The 21,436-nt window shown below is 37.8% G+C and overlaps 4 protein-coding genes across 5 annotated transcripts; 2 read left to right on the forward strand and 2 right to left on the reverse strand.

The window, feature by feature from the left end:
* The first annotated feature begins 9,412 nt into the window (after positions 1-9,412).
* Positions 9,413-13,761, forward strand: LOC133713007 (protein NRT1/ PTR FAMILY 2.13-like). The gene is made up of 4 exons (XM_062139132.1): positions 9,413-9,733; positions 10,013-10,230; positions 11,665-12,239; positions 12,721-13,761. Exons 1-4 carry the CDS (start codon positions 9,538-9,540, stop codon positions 13,589-13,591), a joined length of 1,860 nt encoding a protein of 619 aa, XP_061995116.1. The 5' UTR covers positions 9,413-9,537; the 3' UTR covers positions 13,592-13,761.
* Positions 13,762-15,038: 1,277 nt separating this feature from the next.
* On the forward strand, positions 15,039-16,331 carry LOC133709076 (uncharacterized). The gene is made up of 4 exons (XM_062134683.1): positions 15,039-15,062; positions 15,418-15,498; positions 15,578-16,240; positions 16,323-16,331. The coding sequence occupies exons 1-4, from the start codon at positions 15,039-15,041 to the stop codon at positions 16,329-16,331; spliced, it is 777 nt and encodes a 258-aa protein (XP_061990667.1).
* Positions 16,083-20,703, reverse strand: LOC133712207 (serine/threonine-protein phosphatase 7 long form homolog). Of its 2 annotated transcripts, none has more exons than XM_062138327.1 (5): positions 20,520-20,703; positions 19,214-19,469; positions 17,986-18,872; positions 17,497-17,910; positions 16,083-16,511 (listed from the first exon to the last, which is right to left on the reverse strand). In XM_062138327.1, the coding sequence occupies exons 3-5, from the start codon at positions 17,998-18,000 to the stop codon at positions 16,485-16,487; spliced, it is 456 nt and encodes a 151-aa protein (XP_061994311.1). In that variant the 5' UTR covers positions 18,001-18,872; positions 19,214-19,469; positions 20,520-20,703; the 3' UTR covers positions 16,083-16,484. The 2 variants fall into 2 exon arrangements, with proteins under 2 accessions (XP_061994311.1, XP_061994310.1); XM_062138326.1 differs by having other exon boundaries at positions 16,083-16,514.
* LOC133709077 (protein MAIN-LIKE 2-like) lies at positions 18,097-19,468 on the reverse strand. The gene is made up of 3 exons (XM_062134684.1): positions 19,214-19,468; positions 18,822-18,872; positions 18,097-18,573 (listed from the first exon to the last, which is right to left on the reverse strand). The coding sequence occupies exons 1-3, from the start codon at positions 19,466-19,468 to the stop codon at positions 18,097-18,099; spliced, it is 783 nt and encodes a 260-aa protein (XP_061990668.1).
* Positions 20,704-21,436: the final 733 nt, after the last annotated feature.

The raw sequence follows: 21,436 nt of genomic DNA on the forward strand, positions 1-21,436 counted from the left end.
CTCTATGGATTGTTAGCTTTGTGTTTGGGTTTTGTAGTCAAAAGTTCTCTATGGATTGAATTCTGGCTGGGAACTACTAAGTTCCATCTCTTGTAGGTTGCCTGTACTTTATAAGAAAGACAAGCACCATCTGAGGCATTTAGTGTGAAGTTCATGCTTATCTGTTTTTGATATTGGTTCTCTGCCTTTCCACTTAATTGAGAACCTGAAAAATCTGTCTATAGGAGCTTGGCTGGAGAGGTACATTTGTGGGAGAGGAACTTGATATAAATTAGTAATGACGGAGAGGGGACTTGGGGATAGGGTTGTGATATAGGAATTGGAAAATATAGTCGTTGCTTTGTAACATTGACCAGTGTCTTAGCCTCTCAGGGAGAACTGAAAGTATGGATTTTTATCCCCAGTATGTATGATTTGTGAAAGACAGTTTAAAGTGGAAAAGAATGTATAGGATGAAGGACATATTGGATGGTGCTAGTAAGTAGAGTTTGGATGGTTTAAGGACGGTTTAGCGCAGTTGTTTGTTGATGTGTTTCTATACCAACAGAATGTTTAGCTTAATGCAAATTGTTTTTCTAATGATATGGAATCCAATACATACCATACCCTTTGTGTCCTTTTCAGTTGTATTTTTTCACTCTCCTAAAGGGCCAAAGGGCACTATTTATATTATCAATGTGCAGCTTAATTTGAACATTCACACCCTCTCATGAATTGCTGTCTAATCGGGGAAGTATGTGTTTAATGGTCTACTTCAGTTTCTAGAAATTATGCATTGGACTAGTTAATTAAGAAAATAAATTGCCCTGTTGTTGTTGAGACAAGGAAGAGAGACATAGAATTGAGTTTTTATGAATGGAATGAATCGACATCTTTTACATGAATATTGGAGACCTCATTTGTTAATGAAATAAGTTTTTGATATGGTTTGGAATGCGACCCAATTGGCGTTGCTATATAGGATATTGTTTTAGAAAATTACATAGTAGCACATGACTAAAGATGTAAACACAGAAAATCCACTTTCAAAACGATTTATATAAAGAATGACATGAGCCTAGGTCCAAAAGTCAAATGATGCAAGCCTGATGTCACTAGGCCTCATCAACGGGCTGGGCCGGGCCGGGCCTTACTCCATTTTAAAATAGTAGCGGGCCGGGCCGGGCGGGACTTTATTGTAAATTGAAGGATCCAAGCCCATCCATTTAATGCGGGCCTCGCGGGCTTTTTCGGGCCGGGCTGAGCTAAGCCTTGCGGGCTTTTTCGAGGCGGGCTTTGCGGGCTTTATTTACAAATAAATCTTTAAAGATAATATTTTTTATAAACTTATATTTATATATCATACACTCCAAAAAGAAATCTCTATCAACTTAAATAAAATGGGAAAACCGACCGTTGGATGAGATTATTATAATAAATTATGAGTGTGGTAAAAAATTTAGCCAATTTCACCATATTTTTGAATCCGATCGAATTGGTCAACCGTCGTTATTTTATGTTTTCTTGGTTGACCGATGGCATGATGACCGCGAAACGTGCTTATTTTTTCACATCACGTCTGTAAATATTTCATCGATGGATGTGCGTGGACATAAGATAAAAATTTCAATTTTAATTGCAAAGATGTTGGCCTATATCAATTTGCCTCCTAAAGTCGTATGACTTGTATATTGCATTTAAATTGTTGAGGTTCATTCTAAAGCAACCATGAAGTGGAAAATGAATTTAGAGAAATCAACCGCTCGATTGAGAGATTGTAATGTTTTATGGTGATTGTAAAAAATTCGGCTAATTTGATTCTCGTTTCGAATTCGATCAATTATGTCAAATTTAGTTACTCTTATAAACCTATATCTATATATCATACACTCCAAAGACCAACCCCTATCAATTCAAAGAAAATGGAAAAATGGACCGTTGGATGAGATTATTACAATAAATTATGAGTGTGGTAAAAAATTTAGCCAATTTCACCATATTTTCGAATCCGATCGAATTGGTCAACCGTTGTCACTTGTATGTTTTCTTGGTTGACCGATGGCATGACGACCGCGAAACCTGCTTATTTTTTCACATCACGTTTGTAAATATTCCATCAATGGATGTGTGTGGACATGAGATAAAAAAAAATTAATTTTAATTACAAACACATTGGCTGGCCTATACCAATTTTCCTCCTAAAGTTGTATGACTTATACATTACATTTAAATTGTTGAGGTTAATTCTAAAGCAACCATGAAGTGGAAAATGAATTCGGAGAAACCAACCGCTCGATGGAGAGATTGTAATGTTTTATGGTGGTTGTAGAAAATTCAGCCAATTTGGTTCTCGTTTCGAATTCGATCCACTAGGTCAAACTTAGTGACTCTTATAAACTTATATTTATATATCAAGCAATCCAAAGAGCAACCCCTATCAATTCAAAGAAAATGGAAAAACCGACCGTTTGATGAGTTTATTACAATAAATTATTAGTGTGGTAAAAAATTTAGCCAATTTCACCATATTTTCGAATCCGATCGAATTGGTCAACCGATATGTAGAATATATATATGCACTAATGCACATATTCTATATAGAAGTATAAGAACTTCCACACACACACACACATATATATATATATATAAACACACACACACACAAATATATATCTATATATATATATATATATATATATATATATATATATATATATATATAAACACACACACAAATATAAATCTATATGTGTGTGTGTGTATATATATATATATATAGAGGCCGGATCGAGAGCGGACGTCCGCAACCCAGAAAAAGTGTCGGACGTCGCTCCTCCGGCGTCGGGAAGGCGACGATCGCTGCGCTGCAGGTGCCGGACGCACCCTCTGGACATCCCGGACTACCTCGAGCAAGCGGCGAAGGCGAAGGTGATCGGAAACTCAGCGGTGTGCTGCGAGCTCGCCGGAAACCATGGAAGCCCATCGAGCTCGACGTCGATCCCTTCGTCGACGACTCCAGCCGCTTCTGAACTGCTCCACTTCGTGGCCTGGTTCCGTCCGGCAGCAGAAACGCCTCCGTCGCTGCTCGATCGAGGCCGGAGGAGCGACGTCCGCACTTTTTCTGGGTTGCGGACGTCCGCTCTCGAACGGTTTTGTATATATATATTTATTTATTTATTTATAAACACACACAAATATATATATATATATATATATATATATATATATATATATATATATATATATATATATATATATAAAATATTTTACGGGCCGGGCCTAGCGGGCCGGGTTTTTTAGGGCTTTTGGCGGGCCGGCCCGCTACCCACCGAGGCGGGCTTTTGCTGGCTTTTTAACGGGCCGGGCCGGGCTTTTAGCCCTCAGGGCCGGCGGGCCTCCATCGGCCCAATTGATCCGCGGGCTTTTTGATGAGGCCTAGATGTCACGCTCCGAATTTTGAATAATTAAATTCAAATCCGAAACGCAATAACTTAACAAGCACAAGAAAAACACAATAAAATTTTTTTCATTAAAACTAAGCAACAAACAAACTGAACTCACAATGTCAATACTGACTCGTTCTTTAGAGTTACATATAATATTACAATAGTTTACAAATTAAACTGAATATCAATTCAACGTGTAACCACTTTCACCAACTCACTACACAGCGGAAGACTACAAGTATAAGCGCCCTTCTACACCCACGTGACGGAAAGTCCACCTCAGCTTCGATAACGATCACCCGATATTCTAACATGCACAATAAACCCTACACCATAGAATAGTGCACCGGGATTGAACAAAACAAACCCGGTAAGCTTTTAAGCCCGTATGAGTAAACTCAATTAAAGTGACTCACGTCACTCATGCTTATAATTTCTCAACTGTGATAATTCAAGCAACAACATTTAATTCCACAAAATACATGCTTTCACCAACTTAGCTTAACAAAAACAATATGCAATTATCACAACAAAACGTCAACATAGCATTGTGCACAGTTGTGAAATAATCCACCAAACCACCATAGAATTGAAGAGGAGAGAGAGAGCTTTCCAATGGTACCTGTGGCGTCAAAATCCGTCACCGGAGGGAGGAGATATCGTCGGTGGAAGGTGATGAGGTCGGGGAGAGAGAAAGAGGGAGGAGAGAAGTTCGGGTAAGTTTACCATAGTAACTCGTCCTATTTATAGAAAATTTACCATAAACAGTAATTTTAGTATTTTGACAATAAGTTTTGCATACAAACTCCGATTTAAGTGTACCACATGTCCACAGACTCGGCTTAACGTCCTCTAAAACTTTAGTGAAAGAAATTTTCTCAAAAACTGACCCGAACAAAAAATTAACTTTTTGGTCCATTAAAAGTATCGAAACAAAGTAAAAAGTAGGGCTGGGCATTTAAGCCCGAAAACCCGGAAACCCGGACCGGCCCGTCAAAGCCCGACCCGTACGGGCCGGGCCCTATTTTTTTTGTTGATAAAACGGTTCGGGCCGGGCCTTAACTCTCACATAAACGGTTCGAGCCGGGCCTTGGATTTCAAAAATGAAAAAGCCCGTTAGGCCCGTATTAGATTAGAAAGAGAAGTGTCACTATATTACTCGTTGTAAGATAAGGCTCAAAATCCTTAACATAGGTATGTTCTCATTGAATCTGATCTTCAGCCCTAATTCCCCTAAAGGCCCAAACGACCAAACCTAATTTTACATTTTCACAACCTCACTCACCCTACATGATCTGCCGCCTCTCCAGCTATCCTCGACTCCTCCTTCAGTCACCAGCTCACCGCCTAGCGTTGCTGCGCTGCCAATTCCAGATCTGCCGCCTCTCCAGCTCTCATCGAATCCTCCTTCAGTCGATTCCAGACCTGCGCCGTCGATTCCATCAAGCTCCTCTCGGTTTCTCCATTTCGTCGATTCCTTACCTGAGACAGTTCCATATAAGGTATCCAATCGAGCTCCTCTTTCCGTTTCCGAGCTCCTCTTTCGTTGGTTCTGTAACTTTTGGTTCTCATGCTATTTGTTCCTAATCTGACAAGATCGTGTTGTCATTCCAATTCTGCGGTACATTTCGATTAAGCTTTTGGGCGATAGAGTGCTTGTGAAGATCAACACCGTGAAGGAAAAAATTGGTGGTGGGATTTTGCTTCTAACCACAGGCTCCAGCTCGGACAAAGCCTCAAGGAGGAGAAGTGGTTGCTGTCAGAGAGGGAATAACCTTCGAGCTTCTAGTCTTCTAATTCTCAATCAAGGTCTCTCTCTCTCTCTCTCTCGGTTAATCATAGATTCTGTGTATGATATTTGAATTGAGTGCAATGGTGCAGATTGATCTAATTCTTCTCCCTGTTTTGGTTGTAGAATGGCCACTGATGGGAATGCTATTGTACCATCGCTGAAAGCTCCAGCTGAACCAAACCCGAGAGCGCCTGAGGCTTGTTCAAAGTAGTCACTTGTTCATGCTATCAGCCTGCAGTTGAGCTTGCAAGAGAATCAAATCAATTTATGAAGTATTGTGACAAACTGATTATTATGTTCTCTGGGATATTATTATAAACTGATGTCAAAAGGTTTATTCACTTTATTGAATCACTTGTTGATAATTTTTGTATATTGGTTGGTGCAGGGACAACCGTGAGTGCCAATTGATGGTTGGTTTTGTTGAATTGCTCCTTCCAAGTTCCAAATGTCGACTTTCTATTTCAATTGCAACTTTGTATTTGAATTGAGACTTTGTGTTGAATTGCATGTCAAATTGTTCTTGATTTCTTGTATTTGAATTTGGATAATGTGTATTTCAAATCTAGATATTTGAATGTGCAGCTTGAGACTTTGGATATGTATAGTGTTTTGAACTTAAAACATGCTTAAATGAATGAAATCTTGATTATATATATGTGGGCAGATAGCATAGTATAAAACTGGTATTTGGGCCTGAAAACCCGGCCCGAAAGGAAACGGGCCGGGCCCTGTAGGTGCCAAAACGGGCTTTCGGCCTGAACCGTAAAAAACGGGCCGGACCCGGGCCCAGTGAAATTTTATATGGACCCGGCCCGTGCCCAGCCCTAGTAAAAAGTGAAAGTAATTGTCGTTTACTGCCCAAGTGACTAGTAAACCGGTAAATTGAGATACGAGATGTAACATATATGGACTGTTGTTTTTCGGCGTTATTATTCTGTTTTTTTTTTTTCTGTGATTGGTTGTAACATATATTATTTTGTAAGTTGATGTTTCAGTTGCGGTGAAATGATGAATCTTGTATCCAAATTTTAGTAACCCGAGATTCAACTGGAGGCTTCAATTTCATTTATGGATTGATAGATCTAATTGCTCCTGCTCCTAATATTGCTCATGATACTGCTACTGTTACTGCTCCTGCTACTGCAAATGAAGCTGCTACTGAACCAATGACACGTTTAGCAATAAAGAAGAAAAAGAAGTTTGACGAAGACCTCTGAGATTCTCTCTCTCTCTTTTTTTTTTTTTTGAATAAAAGATTCTTTCTCTTAGCAACCTGTAAAATGAAGAGTTTTTTTTTTTTTTTTGCTTTTGAGAAGTAACATAAATGGATTATTCTTAGGAAAAAAAAAAAGTAACATAAAAGGATTATTCTCAGGAAAAAAAAAAGTAACATAAAGGGATTAGAAGTCAAAAGAAGTAGTTAAGGGTAAAAAAGTAAATTAACTCATGACATGTGGCAAGTGGAGAGCAGATTATCCTTATTTGTAAGATTTAGTCCTTATAAAAGGATTAGAAGTTAAAAGAAGTAATTAAGGGTAAAAAAGGAAATTAACTCATGACATGTGGCAAGTGGAGAGCATATTGTCCTTATTTGTAAGATTTAGTCCTTATATATTAAGTCATCTTTTGTCAATAACTTATATGTAATTTTTTAATATCGTTTTTCCTTAAACAATATTTTTTAGGGTGGTGCTATTCACACACCCTTTTTCTCTATTCACACACCCCCTCTATTTTTCTATTACTTTAATTCAATTTTCTTTTAAAAGTTACCCTAACTACCCTTCCTTATAATAATGTTTCTTTTTTCTTTTTTCTATTTGGCAAGTCAATCATCCTCAAATCCTAAACCTTTATTTTCCCGCAGACACAGAAGACTTCAAAACTCTTTTTGATTCCCTATTTTCTTTTTCATCAAAACTTCTCTAGCATAGTCATTCTATCTCTCTAATATGATGTTTTGAAGTTTAATCATGGTAGAACAAGAAACTTTAGACCCATCTTTTGAGAAAATTTTACATTTGATTTGCAATGGAGACATGGAAGAAAAAAAAATCTGAGTTCAGTGATCATTCGAGCTCCTTTGAATCCATTATTCCTAGTAAGATTCTAACTGAAATTATTTGGTTTATTTGAATCTATTGAGCAACTATAGAACTTTACAACAGGCTAATAATGATGGCCTTATGATTATAAACATGATTTATTCTACTATATTATGCTAGTAGAACATAATTTTGTCTCCACACGAAGATTGCAACTCATTGCATTCAATATTATGTAGAGCATCTCCAAATTTTGTGTACATCATCAACTGCAGTGTAGAAGCTTGTGGCTGAACCGCTAAAGTGGATAAAACGCTGATTCCATTTTTAAAAAATTTTATTTGAGGATGATGCACCTGGATTAAGAGTAAAAAACAAACAAGCATTGAGTTTCGTACTTTGCAAAGTATGAGGACAAACTTTACAATTTGGATTCAGTTGGGTGAAGACATGGGAAGTATATTCTTTGTCTAATAATACAGGTCATTCCACTTAATAAATGTATTATTTTTCCTTCATTTATAGGTAAAAAAAATTGATTTATTTTATAATGATATTTGATTCATGATTGAATTGCCAAATAGAAAAAAGAAAAAAGAAAAAGAAACATATTTATAGGGGAGGGTAGTTAGGGTAATTTATAAAAAAAATTGAATTAAAGTAATAGAAAATTAGAAGGGGTGTGTGAATAGAAAAAAATGGTGTGTGAATAGCACCACCCTATTTTTTATATATTTTTTTATTTTTTCGTGTGGACAAAGACCAATTATTAATTTCTTTTTTGGCAGAGTAATTAAAAACTCGCACGTTGGAACATTATAGCTCCTAAAGGGCAAGATTCCTGAGGCCCAAAATTTGTAATTTAGGCCTACAAGCGGACGACCCGTAAAAAGTAAGAAAATTTTTAATTGCATGTAAACCAGCTATTTAACTTTTCATCAGTTACAGTGTTACACGTCCTTCGCGTGAAATTGCATAAACTTTCATACAATCTTGTTCTGTTCATAATCATCTTGTTGCATACGAGGTGTGTGACATTTCATTACTTTAGTTCATACTGGTTGACAAAATCTTCAACTAATAATATCAATACTAGACAATAATTGAGATGTCGAAAGAAACTAAAGATAAGAATGTGAAAAGAAACCATATTAGTAAACTCAAAAAAAGAAGATCTGTAAACCTTATGAGCAAACAGCAGCAACCCACGGACCCCATTTATCAAATCTAGTGAAAGTGAACCCCATTTACCAAATCAAGTGAATTTACGAGAAACCTAGAAGATGTGACTTAATAGAACTTTACAGATCAACAAACCAAGAAACTCCCACTCAGATTACTAGATTACCGTTTGCACAAAAATATCTAAATAGATGCTTGGTTTTTATCAGAAAAATACGAATGACAGCCCAATGGCTAAATTTAGTCATAAATTAATATTAGTGCCTGCCGGTCCATGTTCAAAGGCCTAGGCTAATAAATGGACCGCACTCTATATTTAATGTATAAAATTATTATAACACTCTAGTGGTGTTCTGGTGTTCACCCGGTTAATTGTTAACCAAATAAATTGTACTCAACTACCGTTGGATGTAAATTCAATGATAGAAAACAAAACAATTTAACTTAATAACAATTTAACCACGTGGTGTGGTGTGTTAACACGAGGGTTCGAGCGTCTGCGGTACAGTGATTAGTCTGGCAAAGATGAGATACACTGCATGAGGGTGCGTGTGTGGTTCTATTGACGTCTTCCCCCTAAAAAATAAAAATAAAAAATAATTCTCTCCACCATTGAATTTATAGGTCGAGCATAATTTTATTTGTTCAGCAACTACCTCGATCAACATTATTGTATGACACTCAAGGCCGGCCCTGAGGGTTGCCCAGTGAGGCGGCTGCCTCAGGCCACCGACTGCCGGAGGCCTCTGAATGTGCTGAGACTTCGTAGGTTCGAATCCCTTTAGCGTGAATCCCTAGCTGTTTATTTTTCTTTATTTTTTCTTTTGACGTCTTCTATAATGTGAAATTCAAGTGAGGCCACAATTTTTTTTTTTTTTTTTTTTTTTACCTCAGGCCTGTACAATCTAAGGACCGGCTCGTCAGCATTTTATCATCTTCCATTCTCAGTCTTCTATATATATGTGCCACAGCCAAGCTCCTTAACTCAAACAACTCTGAACTACTGAGAGTCTCAAACCTTCATAATTCCATTTCTCATATCGCAGAAGAAGTTGATCCTTTTCTCCCTACTTCAGCAGAAACCGAAAACATGATGAAACCTGAAGCATGTGTGTACTCACACTTCACAAAATGCTTCCGAAACACGTGTAATTCTGAATCACACAAATCATCAAACTCAGACAAAGATTCCGATGACGCAGAAACGACGCCGCACGCTCAATCGGAGACGGCAGCAACCGTCCGGAGAAAACCAGGCGGATGGAAAGCCATATCTTTCGTCTTAGGTCTCTCTTTCATTCTCTTCTTAAATTTTAATATCTCTTTGTTCAAGGTTATTATACACAAACATGGTCGACTTCTTTGGGTCTTTCCTCTCTCTACTCCTCCGATATGATCGAGGAAGAGAGGACGGAACCCAGAGACTGACGGTGACCAGGTGGCGAGTAATCATTAGGTAGTTTTGCCGTCACGGTAAATGCACCGGGTGGCTCAGTACGTTACTGACTGATATTTAATTATGAGGTAACAAAAATAGTGACACGTTTCTCTGGTGTTGTGTGCAGCAAACGATACGTTGGAGAGGTTGGCAACGTTTGGATTGTTGGCAAACTTTATGGTCTACTTGACGAGGGAGATGCACTTGGACCAGGTTTCGGCTTCCAACATTATATACATCTGGTCTGGTCTGACCAACTTCGCTCCTCTGCTCGGCGCCTTCGTCTCCGACTCTTATGTCGGTCGGTTTCGTGCCATCGCTTTCGGGTCCTTCTCATTACTTCTGGTAATTGATTCCTTTTCTCTCTCATATTTCTATTAATTTCTGTTGGCTTTTAGCTGCAATTTATTGACATGCTAGAGTCTAAGAATTTTAATCGACAGCTGGTTAATTGTCTATCTTGGTTTGAGTGGCCGTGGTTGGTGGTGGTTTTCGCTAGCCACCAGTATAGCACCGGTCACTCTGTTTGTACTGAGATATGGTGATATCAGAAAAATATCTTTTACTGGAACAGCTCTCTCACAGCTCGATCAGTATGGTCCTCTAATATAACTATTTAATTGGTTTCGTACTCGATCTATTTAATTGATCACCAAATTCAAATGATATTATTGGCTTGGACCATCACATGGCAATGCTATGTGGTACTCCGGAACCACTGAATAATTCCTTCTGTATATTATACGTTCAATGAATAAAAAGAAACATATGTCTATATTATATATATATAAAAATTTAAGTTAATGATTCAACTGCATGATTGACATTGATGCATGGATTGCGACATTGAGTTCTCTTGTGCTACTATATATTATCTTGTGTACGTAAAACCCTAGCTAGATCCTCTGAAAGGATATTGTGTGTTTGATGATTTGTGTTTTTTTTTTTTTTTTTTTTTTTTTTTTTTTTTTTTGCTTTTGAAGGGATGTGTTACTATATATTATCTTATTCAACTGCATCTGATGAAGGCATGTGTATTATGACTATTATCCCAAATTCCTGGTTTTCTGGCGTACATGGAATGTGTAACTAACAATAAACCAAAGGTGGGAAAGTTAACTTAACCCTTATTTACCATTCGCAATATATCAATTAATGAGATGCATGTTTCGTTGTCAAATTGAAAATGGCAAGTTTGGCACCTGCATGCTATGAGCTCGAAACAAAATTCCCACCGTGGTTTTCATGTGGGCGCAACCATATTTTGTTCTTGTGGAAGTTGGTCATAGTTCACGGGGTCATATGTGACCATAACCTAATCATACTAGGACTTGCATAATTGCACAATTCCTAAAACTGTCCACAAACACTTTTGGAAGTAAAAAATGGTGTTTTCAAGTTTTGTAGAAGGTTAAAAAGTACCTATAGAAGCGTTTTGCATCAAGTACTTTTTACGAATATAATGCCAAATGACCATCATTTGAGATTTTTCTATCATGTTGAACCATAAATGTAGAATATACGGATAATCGTATAATTTAGTTTTGGTTTTTGGTTGATCCGTTATTTAGGCCAACAATGAAATCTTTGTTTCTTTTGCTTGTTTTTGAACCTTTTGATTCCCTGTGCCTGTGTGAGCATATATCATCTATCACTTACGTCAGTGATGTCACTTTCAACATTTTGAGAAGGTTCACTACAAGGACGCAACGAGTCTTTTTAATTAAGACCTCACTTAATTTTAAGAGGGTTTTAAGTAACCAAAAAAATGTCCAACAGGGAATGGCAACACTGACAATGACAGCGTGGTTGCCGAAGCTGCATCCTCCGCCGTGCAGCAGCAACCAGCTGAAATTGGGCCAGTGCCCACCTCCGAGCAAAGCCCAACTGGGCTTCTTAAGTTTGGGCCTGGGCTTTCTCTCGGTAGGCACGGGAGGAATTAGGCCCTGCAGCATGCCCTTCGGTGTTGACCAGTTTGACCCGAACACCGAAGAAGGAAAGAAAGGAATCAAAAGCTTCTTCAACTGGTACTACGCCACATTCACAGTTGTGTTGCTGATCACTTCAACTCTGGTGGTCTACATCCAAGACAAGATCAGCTGGACTTTGGGTTTTGGGATACCAACATTGCTCATGTGTGGCTCAATTGTGCTTCTGTTTATTGGAGTAAGGATTTACGTGCATGCTAAGCCACAAGGTAGCATGTTCGCCAGTATTGCTCAGGTTTTTGTTGCTGCTCACAAGAAACGACAACTTAAGCTTCCAGACGACAAACCAATTGATGGAAGCAAATTGTACGATCCTCCGGTGAAGGATTTGCTCATGCAAAAGCTCCCTCTCACTAACCAAATCAGGTGACAAATCTCTGTCTTTCATAGATTTTTGGTCATGATTAATTGATCATTAATTTGCATAGGGTTGGTCACTTTACCAATCAATTCGAAATCATCACTTTTAACAATGATTAGCTAGTTAAGTTCATGGTTGTGAATAACCTTCTAAAAAGAATAAATTAATGGTTGTGAATATAACTCCCAGCTGCTTTATAAGTACTATAAGGGTCATCAAACTCGTTTTTCTTTCTCCAAATGTTTTTGTACTCTTATACAAAAGTCTAAAGTCCATTCTAAACCTCAGTTATTTCTACAAAAAAAAAAAAAAAAAAAAATCTCAAAATGTCTTATTCATAAACTAGCTTTATGCAATTGTAGATTAACTCCTTGAGTCTCCAACCGTTGGAAGCTTTAATATACCAAAAATAAGTAAAGTGACTCTTGAGCTATTAAAATTAAAGTGTTAATTATTATGTCACCCTTATTCATTTTCTTTGGATAGGTTCTTGAACAAGGCCGCTATAATAGTGGACAATGATCTGAAGCCCGATGGCTCTCCAGTTAACAAATGGAGGCTTTGCAGCGTCCAACAAGTTGAAGAACTTAAATGTGTCATAAAAACCATGCCAATATGGGCTTCAGCTATCGTTAGCTTCACCGCCATGTCACAACAAGGAACATTCACTGTATCCCAAGCCCTCAGATTAAACCGCCACCTTGGTCAGAATTTCGAAATACCAGCTGGTTCACTCATTGTCATCTCCTTGCTCACAATAGGAATATTTCTCCCGATCTACGACAGGCTCTTAGTACCCGCTCTTCGAAAAGTTACCAGAGACGAAGGTGGGATCACAGTTCTACAAAGAATCGGAATCGGGATTGTTTTTTCAGTCCTGGCAATGCTCGTAGCTGGTTTCATTGAAAAGGAAAGAAGAAATATGGCTAAATTGCATCCCCATGAACCCGTCTCATTCATTTGGTTGGCTCCACAACTTGGCCTGATGGGTCTTTGTGAGGCATTCAGTGCCATTGGACTGCTGGAATTCTTCAACCGGGAGTTTCCCGACCACATCAGGAGTGTTGGTAATGCACTTCTGTCTTGCTCTTTTGCAGGGTCAAGTTACTTGAGCAGTGTACTGGTCACCGTTGTTCATCGTGTGACCGGAACACACAGCAAGCCAGATTGGTTGACCAACGATATCAATGCCGGCAGATTGGATTTGTTCTATTTCCTCTTGGCAGGGATAGGGTCTCTGAATTTTGTCTACTTCCTTTATTGTGCTCGACGATATCATTATAAGGGCGCTGTACACAAGGAGAATGACAACAACCCTTATGTTAATGTGGAGCTAGGTTCAACCACCACTGCTTGATCCTATTCCTATTAATTTGCATCAATATGTAATCCTATATATATAGTTTGTAACTCAATGTATGTGGCCGGAATGAATAGGGCGCGGCATGCATGCTCTTTAGGTAACCGATTTTGCAACTCTAGAATGTAATATGGGCTCCCCTTTGCAAATACATGCCATTTTGTAACTATGGTTATCTTAATTTTCTAGCTAGCATTCAAATTTAAGGTTTAGAATAACATTGGTGTTTTCCGAAATATATATGTGGGCATGTGGCATGTCATTAAACAACAAATTTGGAACACATTTTCAAAAAGCTCACATAAAATCGGTCTCCTTCAAATAAAAATCTATACGGCCGGCAACATAGTTGTGTGAAGTATGTGAAAGATAGTGGCAAATAAATAAACACCGAAATTGAGAGACTTTATTTTCGGTTTTGAGTTTTGACAGTTTTGGTTCTCTGAACTAGCCAGCTCAATCATGCAAATCGTGCAAGCGCAAACCATGCACAATTCCTTGACAATGATGAGTTCATGTAGCTAGCTAGTGCGGGGTTTGGAATGGTAGGAAAGTAGTCCACTACTGAGATAGATCGATGTATGTTGTTTGGAGGCTTCTCTTTGTTGGTTTGGTGCTTGTGCGAATATATGGCTTAAAATCCGGCATGGGTTGCATCATTTGCATGCGCCTTGTCCATCTTTCTCACGTACTCTGCCTTCCGTATCTGATACGATCGATCATCTTTTTTACTTTTAAGTTTGGCTTCTTGTCTTTGCCACTGCTACGGTAGTGATTCATCCAATATTAGATATTGTGGCCATTTTATCAAACCTGTCAAAGCAATAGTATATTGGTCCATGCCAATAGCAAGGTGAAAGGGATGCGGGCGTCACCTTAAGACAGTGACTTTTGAAATGTGCAAAACTTTTAGTTTGTATTCTTTGAACATGTCTAGTGGAGATGTCAAACTCCCTAACGTTAGATTTATCAACAAATTCTAAAAGTTAACAACTTAACATTGTATTCTTTTAGTTTGTATTCTTAGCTTCATCCAGTGGGTTGGATGTTAACATTGTATATAATGATGATACATCTTTATAATATATAAAAAAAATTCTAAAAGTTAAGGGCATTTTTGAAATAGAACCACTTGAAAATTACTCCAAGATCATAACTTTCTAAATGTACTCAGCAAATTTCTATTTAGACCCAGCAAATTAGTTTTTCATGAAAAGATCGGACACTTATATCCTCTTACGAAATGACAATAATAGTCATGGTAAATAAAAATAATAACAAAAGAAACCATAAAGTTCAAAACTCTTCTTTTCTATTTGTACCCAGCAGTTCACTGTGCTTACGTTGTTTCTTCGAGCAAAACCTTAAACCCAAATTTCACTTTCCTTTATAATTGCTTCAAGGGTTTAATACACATGATATTGACAAAGTTGTGACTGCAATTATGATTTCGGAGGAGTCAAATAAGGTTTGTGCATTTTGTTTATCATAGAACCAGAAAAAACGATATAATTTTTAGTGGACTCTATCGCACTTCATTCGGTCAACAAGCACCGAAAGAAGTTAGAGTATTCGGCAGTTAACAACAGAAGATATAGGAAAATTCGGCAGTTAACCACCGAAATTTGACAAAATTTCGGAGCACAACTACCGAATCTGACTGTTCTGTTCAGGTGACAACCACCATTGGTATAAGTTTCGGTAGACAACCACCGAATGTTATCACTTGTCAAATTCTTTTCCTGTTTTCAATTCCTCTTATCTGAAATACTTATAGCTTATTTATTTATTTATTATTGTAATGTATTTTTTTTTTTTAACAGATTAAATCTGAGTCTATTGAAAGTGGCAATGGTTGGACTAAATGTGTTTTTGAAACAACAAATCAATTTATAACTAGTGAGGTAAGTAGCTTGTAAACCGTCAAGATGATTAGCTTCGGGTTTCCATTCCAATTTCAATAATAATTTTTTGTTTGTACAGGTATTCAAAAGTCGGAATGAATTAGTTAACTGGACTCGTGAAGAAGGAAGAAAGTGTGGAATAGTAGTTGTAATCAGGAAGTCTGATGCTCCAGGGAATTGTAGGTTAAAAAGAGGGCGAATAACTTTTGGTTGTGAGAGAGGTGGCTTTTATCAAAAGAATAGTATAGCCTCAGAATGCATGCAAAAGAAGAAGCTTAATGCCAGTCTGAATCCTCAAAAGAAGAAGCGTGATAGGAGTGGTGGTACAAAGAGGTGTGGTTGCCCATTTCGCTTGAAGGGCAAAAATGTTGGCCCTGAGGATGAGTGGACCCTTGAGGTGGTAAATGGGATGCATAACCATCATGCTGCAAAGTATCCTGAAGGGCATTCCTATCTGGGGCGATTAACCAAGGAAGAAAATAATTTGTTGGTTGATATGTCAAAGAACTTGGTAAATCCAAAAGAAATATTATACACTTTGAAGCAAAATGACCCACTCAATTCAAGCACTATGAAGACAATCTACAATGCTCGACATATTCAAAGGGTGGTTGAAAAAGCTGGTAGGTCAGAGATGCAAATATTGCTAAACAATTTGCAGAAATACAATTATGTGGAGTGGCATAGGAGTTATGGTACAGAGAACATTGTGAGTGACTTGTTCTGGACTCATCCTGATAGTGTAAATCTGCTACGTGCATTTCCTTATGTTTTAATAATGGATGCCACATACAAGACAAATAAGTTTCGATATCCATTGTTAGAGATTGTAGGGGTGACATCTACAGAATTAACATTCCATGCTGCATTTGCATACATCCATGCCGAGAAAAAAGAAAATTACGTTTGGGCTTTATCTAGATTGAAGAGTGTGATGAATGAAGACTGTCTTCCAAGTGTGATTGTTACTGACAGAGAGCTAGCACTCATGAATGCCATTGGTCGAGTGTTCCCTGCTGCTCAACATTTATTGTGCAGATGGCATATTAATAGGGCAGTGTTGGGAAAATGCAAAAAGCTTGTTGATAACCAAGTGAAGTTTAAAAAGTTGATGCAAGCATGGAACACATTGGTCTTTTCAGATACAATACTTGACTATGAAAGACATTTACATGAGTTCGAGAGAGACTACAAAAAATATGATGATGTACTAACCTATGTGAAAGGCACTTGGCCGGTTGAATGAATATAAGGAAAGATTTGTTGAAGCATGGACGGACAATTATATGCATTTTGGAACGATGACTTCAAACAGGTAATTTTCAATTGATATTTTTTATTTGTTAATAAACTACGTATTGTTTCATATAATTTACTTGAATTTTCATAGACTGTTCATGTGTACTTTTAACTAGGGCGGAAAGTGCTCATTCAAAATTGAAGCGACATTTGATGTCTAGTCTATGCAACTTTGATACATCATGGAAAAAGATTCACGCCTTATTGGTGTTGCAACACACAGAAGTAAAGGCTTCATTTGAGAAAAGTCTTATATTTGTTCGACATGACTTCATGAAGAATGAGTTTAAGGTAATAGTGGGTTTTGTATCACATGCTGCCCTAGATTATATTTTGGGAGAGTCTGAGAGAATCGATGTTATTGGAACTAATGAGAATGCATGTGGTTGTACTTTGAGAAAAACACATGGATTGCCATGTGCACATGAGATGGCAATTTATAAGGAGAATGGCAGTCCTATTCCACTCGATTGTGTTCATCGTCATTGGAGGAAATTAGATTTGTTTCATTCCCCACAAAGTAATGACTCTATAGATATTCCATTGAAGTCACTAGAGGAAAGATTCATGACCTGGTTACATGAAAGGGACGATGACACCAAGAGACAGGTGAAGAGAAAGCTAGAGGAAATTATGAATCCAGGATGTACCCTGCTTACAGAACCACAAGCGAAGATCAACACAAAAGGAAATATATACCTGTAATGGATGATTTTCCTCATTTGAATCAACTGCAGCAGACACCCGATCAGGGTGTTGAACATAGGGATGTGTGATCTTTTGGTACCACGATAAGTATTCTGGAGTGCATTCATATGAAAACTTAACTGGAGTGCTTCGGTTGGCATCTGCTAACACGTGATCTCGCCATCTTTGCCACAATCCATCAAAGTACTCATACACAACCTTGTACGATTTGGAATCAGAAACTCGTCGAACACGAGATGGGGTGTAAGGGTTGCGAGGAATTGTTTGAACTCGACCAAATTGTCTTAGAACCCTATCAGGATAATATGGTTCCACAATATCTAAACACTTAAGCATTCCTGTGTAAAATGTGATTTCCAATAATGGATGAGCCTCCCTATGACCACGATATGGATCCCATATGACCTGAGAAATTAAAAATAAATTAGGTATAAAAAAAAGAGCAATATTCTAACTATCAATATAGAAATGTCAACATACCTCGTGTGCCTGCATATGATCAAGCTGTTGGCAAAGAGCTTGCACGTAAACTAGTGACAAACCTGCATCTTTTCGAGGTTCCCAACCATTCGCTCGTGGCTCATTCTCTGATTATTCAACACGAAGATGAGGGGAAACTACATTCCGGAAGTGCTCATATATCCAAGCCTCAAGCAATGTCAAATAACCCCTAATTTGCCTAAAACCAACTCTAGATGCAAGTCCTAACTGTCGATATAAAAATGCTAACCCTGCAGCTCCCCAGGCATACCGACCAACCCTATTAAGATCCCGTAAAAAATGTAGGTAAATCACATTTATCCTATTCCCAGTCTTGTCCACAAAAAGTGTGCAACCTAATATATATAGCAAGAATCCTCTTGCTGCGAACTCAATAAATTCAAGAGAACTATCATCTGAAACACTCTGAAATCTTAATCTCAACCACTCTAGTGTTACCCCATTTCCACCATATCGACTCATTTCATTCTTTGCCTCATCTATAGTAACTCCTAGTGTAGATGACAGTAAAGATGCATAATAAGTTTTGTCTAACCGCACACCCTCAGGTACCGATATGGAATCACCCTGAATTGGAATACCTAAAATGTTAAAAACATCATCCAATGTAATTGTCATTTCACCAAAGGGTAAGTCTACATTGTCATTTCACCAAAGGGTAAGTGAAATGTATTCGTCTCAGACTGCCACCTCTCACAAAAGGCTGACACAACAACTCTATTACCAATTAAATATGAACAGTTAACTAATGGCCTCAACCTAGACCCATCAATGTAACTCCAAAACTTATGGTTAGTAACATGTTCATCAAATACCCATTGTGTGAGCTTATATGAATGGTTCTGAAGTTTCAACGGATCATGTTCCTGGAAAAAAAAAATAAAGAATAAAAACTTCTGTGATACATGAATTGGACTCTTAAAAAAGAATACGAACATAAAAGAAATAAAATGCCTCAATATATAATTGAAGTTTCTTGAGAAAAAAAGGAGGACAAAAAAAAACTGAAAGTAGAGTAATGATGTCTAATGATATAACTGTAAATGGTGTCCAAGTATACTCAGTATAAGTTGCGTATATGATGAATCAGAAGCCCTCATTTATCCAGAAAAGGCAAAACCAAAAAAAAAATATATATTCAACTTGCATAGTTTTGCTGTTGTCATATAATGAAATGTTATTGTAAGAACAAAGCAATCAATCATACCTTATTAAACCATATAGCAGCTGCTACATGACTTTTAAAGCTCTTCAATACCGATGGATCATGAGGACCTCCTGGAAATGGACCACTTAGAGGCTCATCTGCATCTGTAATTGGTTCAGAAGCTTGTTCTTCCCCAGTATCAACCCCAGCCTCTAGTATACCATCATCCGCTACTGACTGAGAAGGTTGAGAACAAAATTTTCTTTTTGTCTTTGAGGTTATGGGGCAATCATGGTGTTTAGAACCTCTAGCCATACTACAAAATAAATAATAATGTCTATCAGGTAAAGTTGAAAAACATTAAATACCAAAGCAGCTATAATTGTGGAGAAAAAGAAAAAAAAAAAGATATACAAGGTTCTGCAAAGAGTTTAATATCAGAAAATTGGGTGAAAAAACCATGCATGTCCTGGCATCAAGTTTCTAACGTGAATATGTGATAGTGGTACCCTGTAGAACTTTTGAAAATTGTAAATTGGGTAGTGCAAATGATTACAAAGTCAGTGCATGAAATTGGCAGGCAACCATTTCGAATTTGAATAGAACAAATGCTACCAAGGGTCATTGTTTTAGTCTGTAACTGTTTTCATGTATATAAGCTTTATTGTGATTTCAATTGTCTTCTGTTTAAGGGTGAGGGGCAATGATACCTTAATTTGTATATAGCTGCAATCAAGATGATGTGTGTTAGAGGTCATCAGCATTACAAATGATCCTCAACCTATATTGTATATCATGTCAGTTGTTTTGATATAGAGTTCTGGCATTCCAACATCAGGTAGAAATTTCATGATAAATGCAAAGTGAAAATCAAAAGCTATTTCCTCCAAACAACTGTCCATTCTCACGCACCTTTTCATATTTAAATTCTCCAGTGTTATAATCATTCAGCTAGTAAGATATAATTTTCAGAAGCTTCTCTAAATAATCATTCAACGGCAGGTTTTGTGTTGACTCTCAAGTGCAAATGCAATGCTAAATAATGCAAACAAAGCTTCGAGTCCAAACATTGTCACGACTCAGTTGTAATCAACATAAAGAACTCAAGTCATCCACTTCATTTAAGCATATGAGTTAAAGCATCCAAACAAATACCCATAAAATAAGCGTTTGGTATCAAACTGATCAACTCTCTTATAAGCAAATTGAATTCAAAGCAAAACAAAATTAAACAAAACAATACCCATGAATCACTCAACAAATGAACCCGAGATTCAAATCCTAAATTAAGAAATTAAACTAATAAAGAACTTGTGGAAGGAAATTTAAACCAAGAAGTGAGAGAGGGTGAGACCGTGAGAGATACCTTGAAAGCCGGCGGGTGAGAGCGAAGGAAATAACGATGACCCACGAAGTCTAAGATGGAGATATTCTTGAGTTTGAGACTGCGCTTCTTTTTCCTCTACTCCGCGCCAAGTTCGACCTCTATAATGATGCTCTGCACAAGTTCCTCTCAGTTGGAGAACGAGCTTGGCGTTACCCTCATTGATGCCGAGATAATCAGGGTTTTGCTGGGTGTGAACTGTGAAATTCGCTGGGTGTGAGGTTTTGGGCGTGAGATTTTGCTGGGTGACAGTTAAAAATGAGGGTATTGTTGGAAAAGTTGTTCGGTGTAACTACAAATTCTATTTTTTTACTGAGGGTAAAAAATGGGGAGTGAAATTCGCACTCCCCTTTTTACATTCTGCACACCTCTTTGATTTTTTTATAATATTTCTCCTCTAACTCATATTTGCATTCCCAAATTACCCTTAATCTCTCTATGGAAAGCAGACTGATATTGCTCTCCCTCTCTCTCTCTGTGTACGTTTTGATCCTCTCTCTCTCTCTCTCTCTCTGTATATCACCTTCTTCCATTATCTTTGGTGAACCTAGGCTAAGGGAAGTGGTCAAATAAGATTGTATAAACCAATATACTGATTTTGTGTATAAATCAATTGAAATTAGAGATTATATCTTCATATCAGATTGAAACCCAGATGGACAACACATAATCAAACACCAACTGGGCTTATATAATTGAGACCCCTTCCCTACACACTCCCAAGCTCTCTCTTTTGACACTCACCGCCCACTCTCCTCCACAATCGCCGCCACCTCCCATGTCGTCTCTAGTGCCTCCACCGGCTCCGGCCAGTACTTCGTCGCTAGTGCCTCCACCTAATCATTCACTCCTCCTCGTCGCCGACACCGACAATGATTTGGTTTGGCCCGCTTCTCCAT

Source organism: Rosa rugosa, chromosome 5 (genome assembly GCF_958449725.1).
Source record: "Rosa rugosa chromosome 5, drRosRugo1.1, whole genome shotgun sequence".
Lineage (NCBI taxonomy): Eukaryota > Viridiplantae > Streptophyta > Magnoliopsida > Rosales > Rosaceae > Rosa > Rosa rugosa.

Bases quoted from the DNA above. Each gene is read 5' to 3' on its own strand.
- LOC133713007 (XM_062139132.1), top strand. From the start codon at position 9,538: ATGATGAAACCTGAAGCATGTGTGTACTCACACTTCACAAAATGCTTC. The intron at 10,231-11,664 runs GTAATTGATTCC...AATGTCCAACAG, and splicing joins GGTCCTTCTCATTACTTCTG to GGAATGGCAACACTGACAAT. The intron at 12,240-12,720 runs GTGACAAATCTC...TTCTTTGGATAG, and splicing joins CCTCTCACTAACCAAATCAG to GTTCTTGAACAAGGCCGCTA.
- LOC133709076 (XM_062134683.1), top strand. From the start codon at position 15,039: ATGATTTCGGAGGAGTCAAATAAG. The intron at 15,063-15,417 runs GTTTGTGCATTT...TTTTTTTAACAG, and splicing joins TTTCGGAGGAGTCAAATAAG to ATTAAATCTGAGTCTATTGA. The intron at 15,499-15,577 runs GTAAGTAGCTTG...TTGTTTGTACAG, and splicing joins ATCAATTTATAACTAGTGAG to GTATTCAAAAGTCGGAATGA.
- LOC133712207 (XM_062138326.1), bottom strand. The intron at 16,515-17,496 runs GTATATATTTCC...AATGTTGAGCAG, and splicing joins AGGAAAATCATCCATTACAG to CAGGGAACACTCGACCAATG.
- LOC133709077 (XM_062134684.1), bottom strand. From the start codon at position 19,468: ATGGCTAGAGGTTCTAAACACCATGATTGCCCCATAACCTCAAAGACA. The intron at 18,873-19,213 runs GTATGATTGATT...TTTTTTTTCCAG, and splicing joins CTGCTATATGGTTTAATAAG to GAACATGATCCGTTGAAACT. The intron at 18,574-18,821 runs GTATTTGATGAA...ATTCCAATTCAG, and splicing joins CATATAAGCTCACACAATGG to GGTGATTCCATATCGGTACC.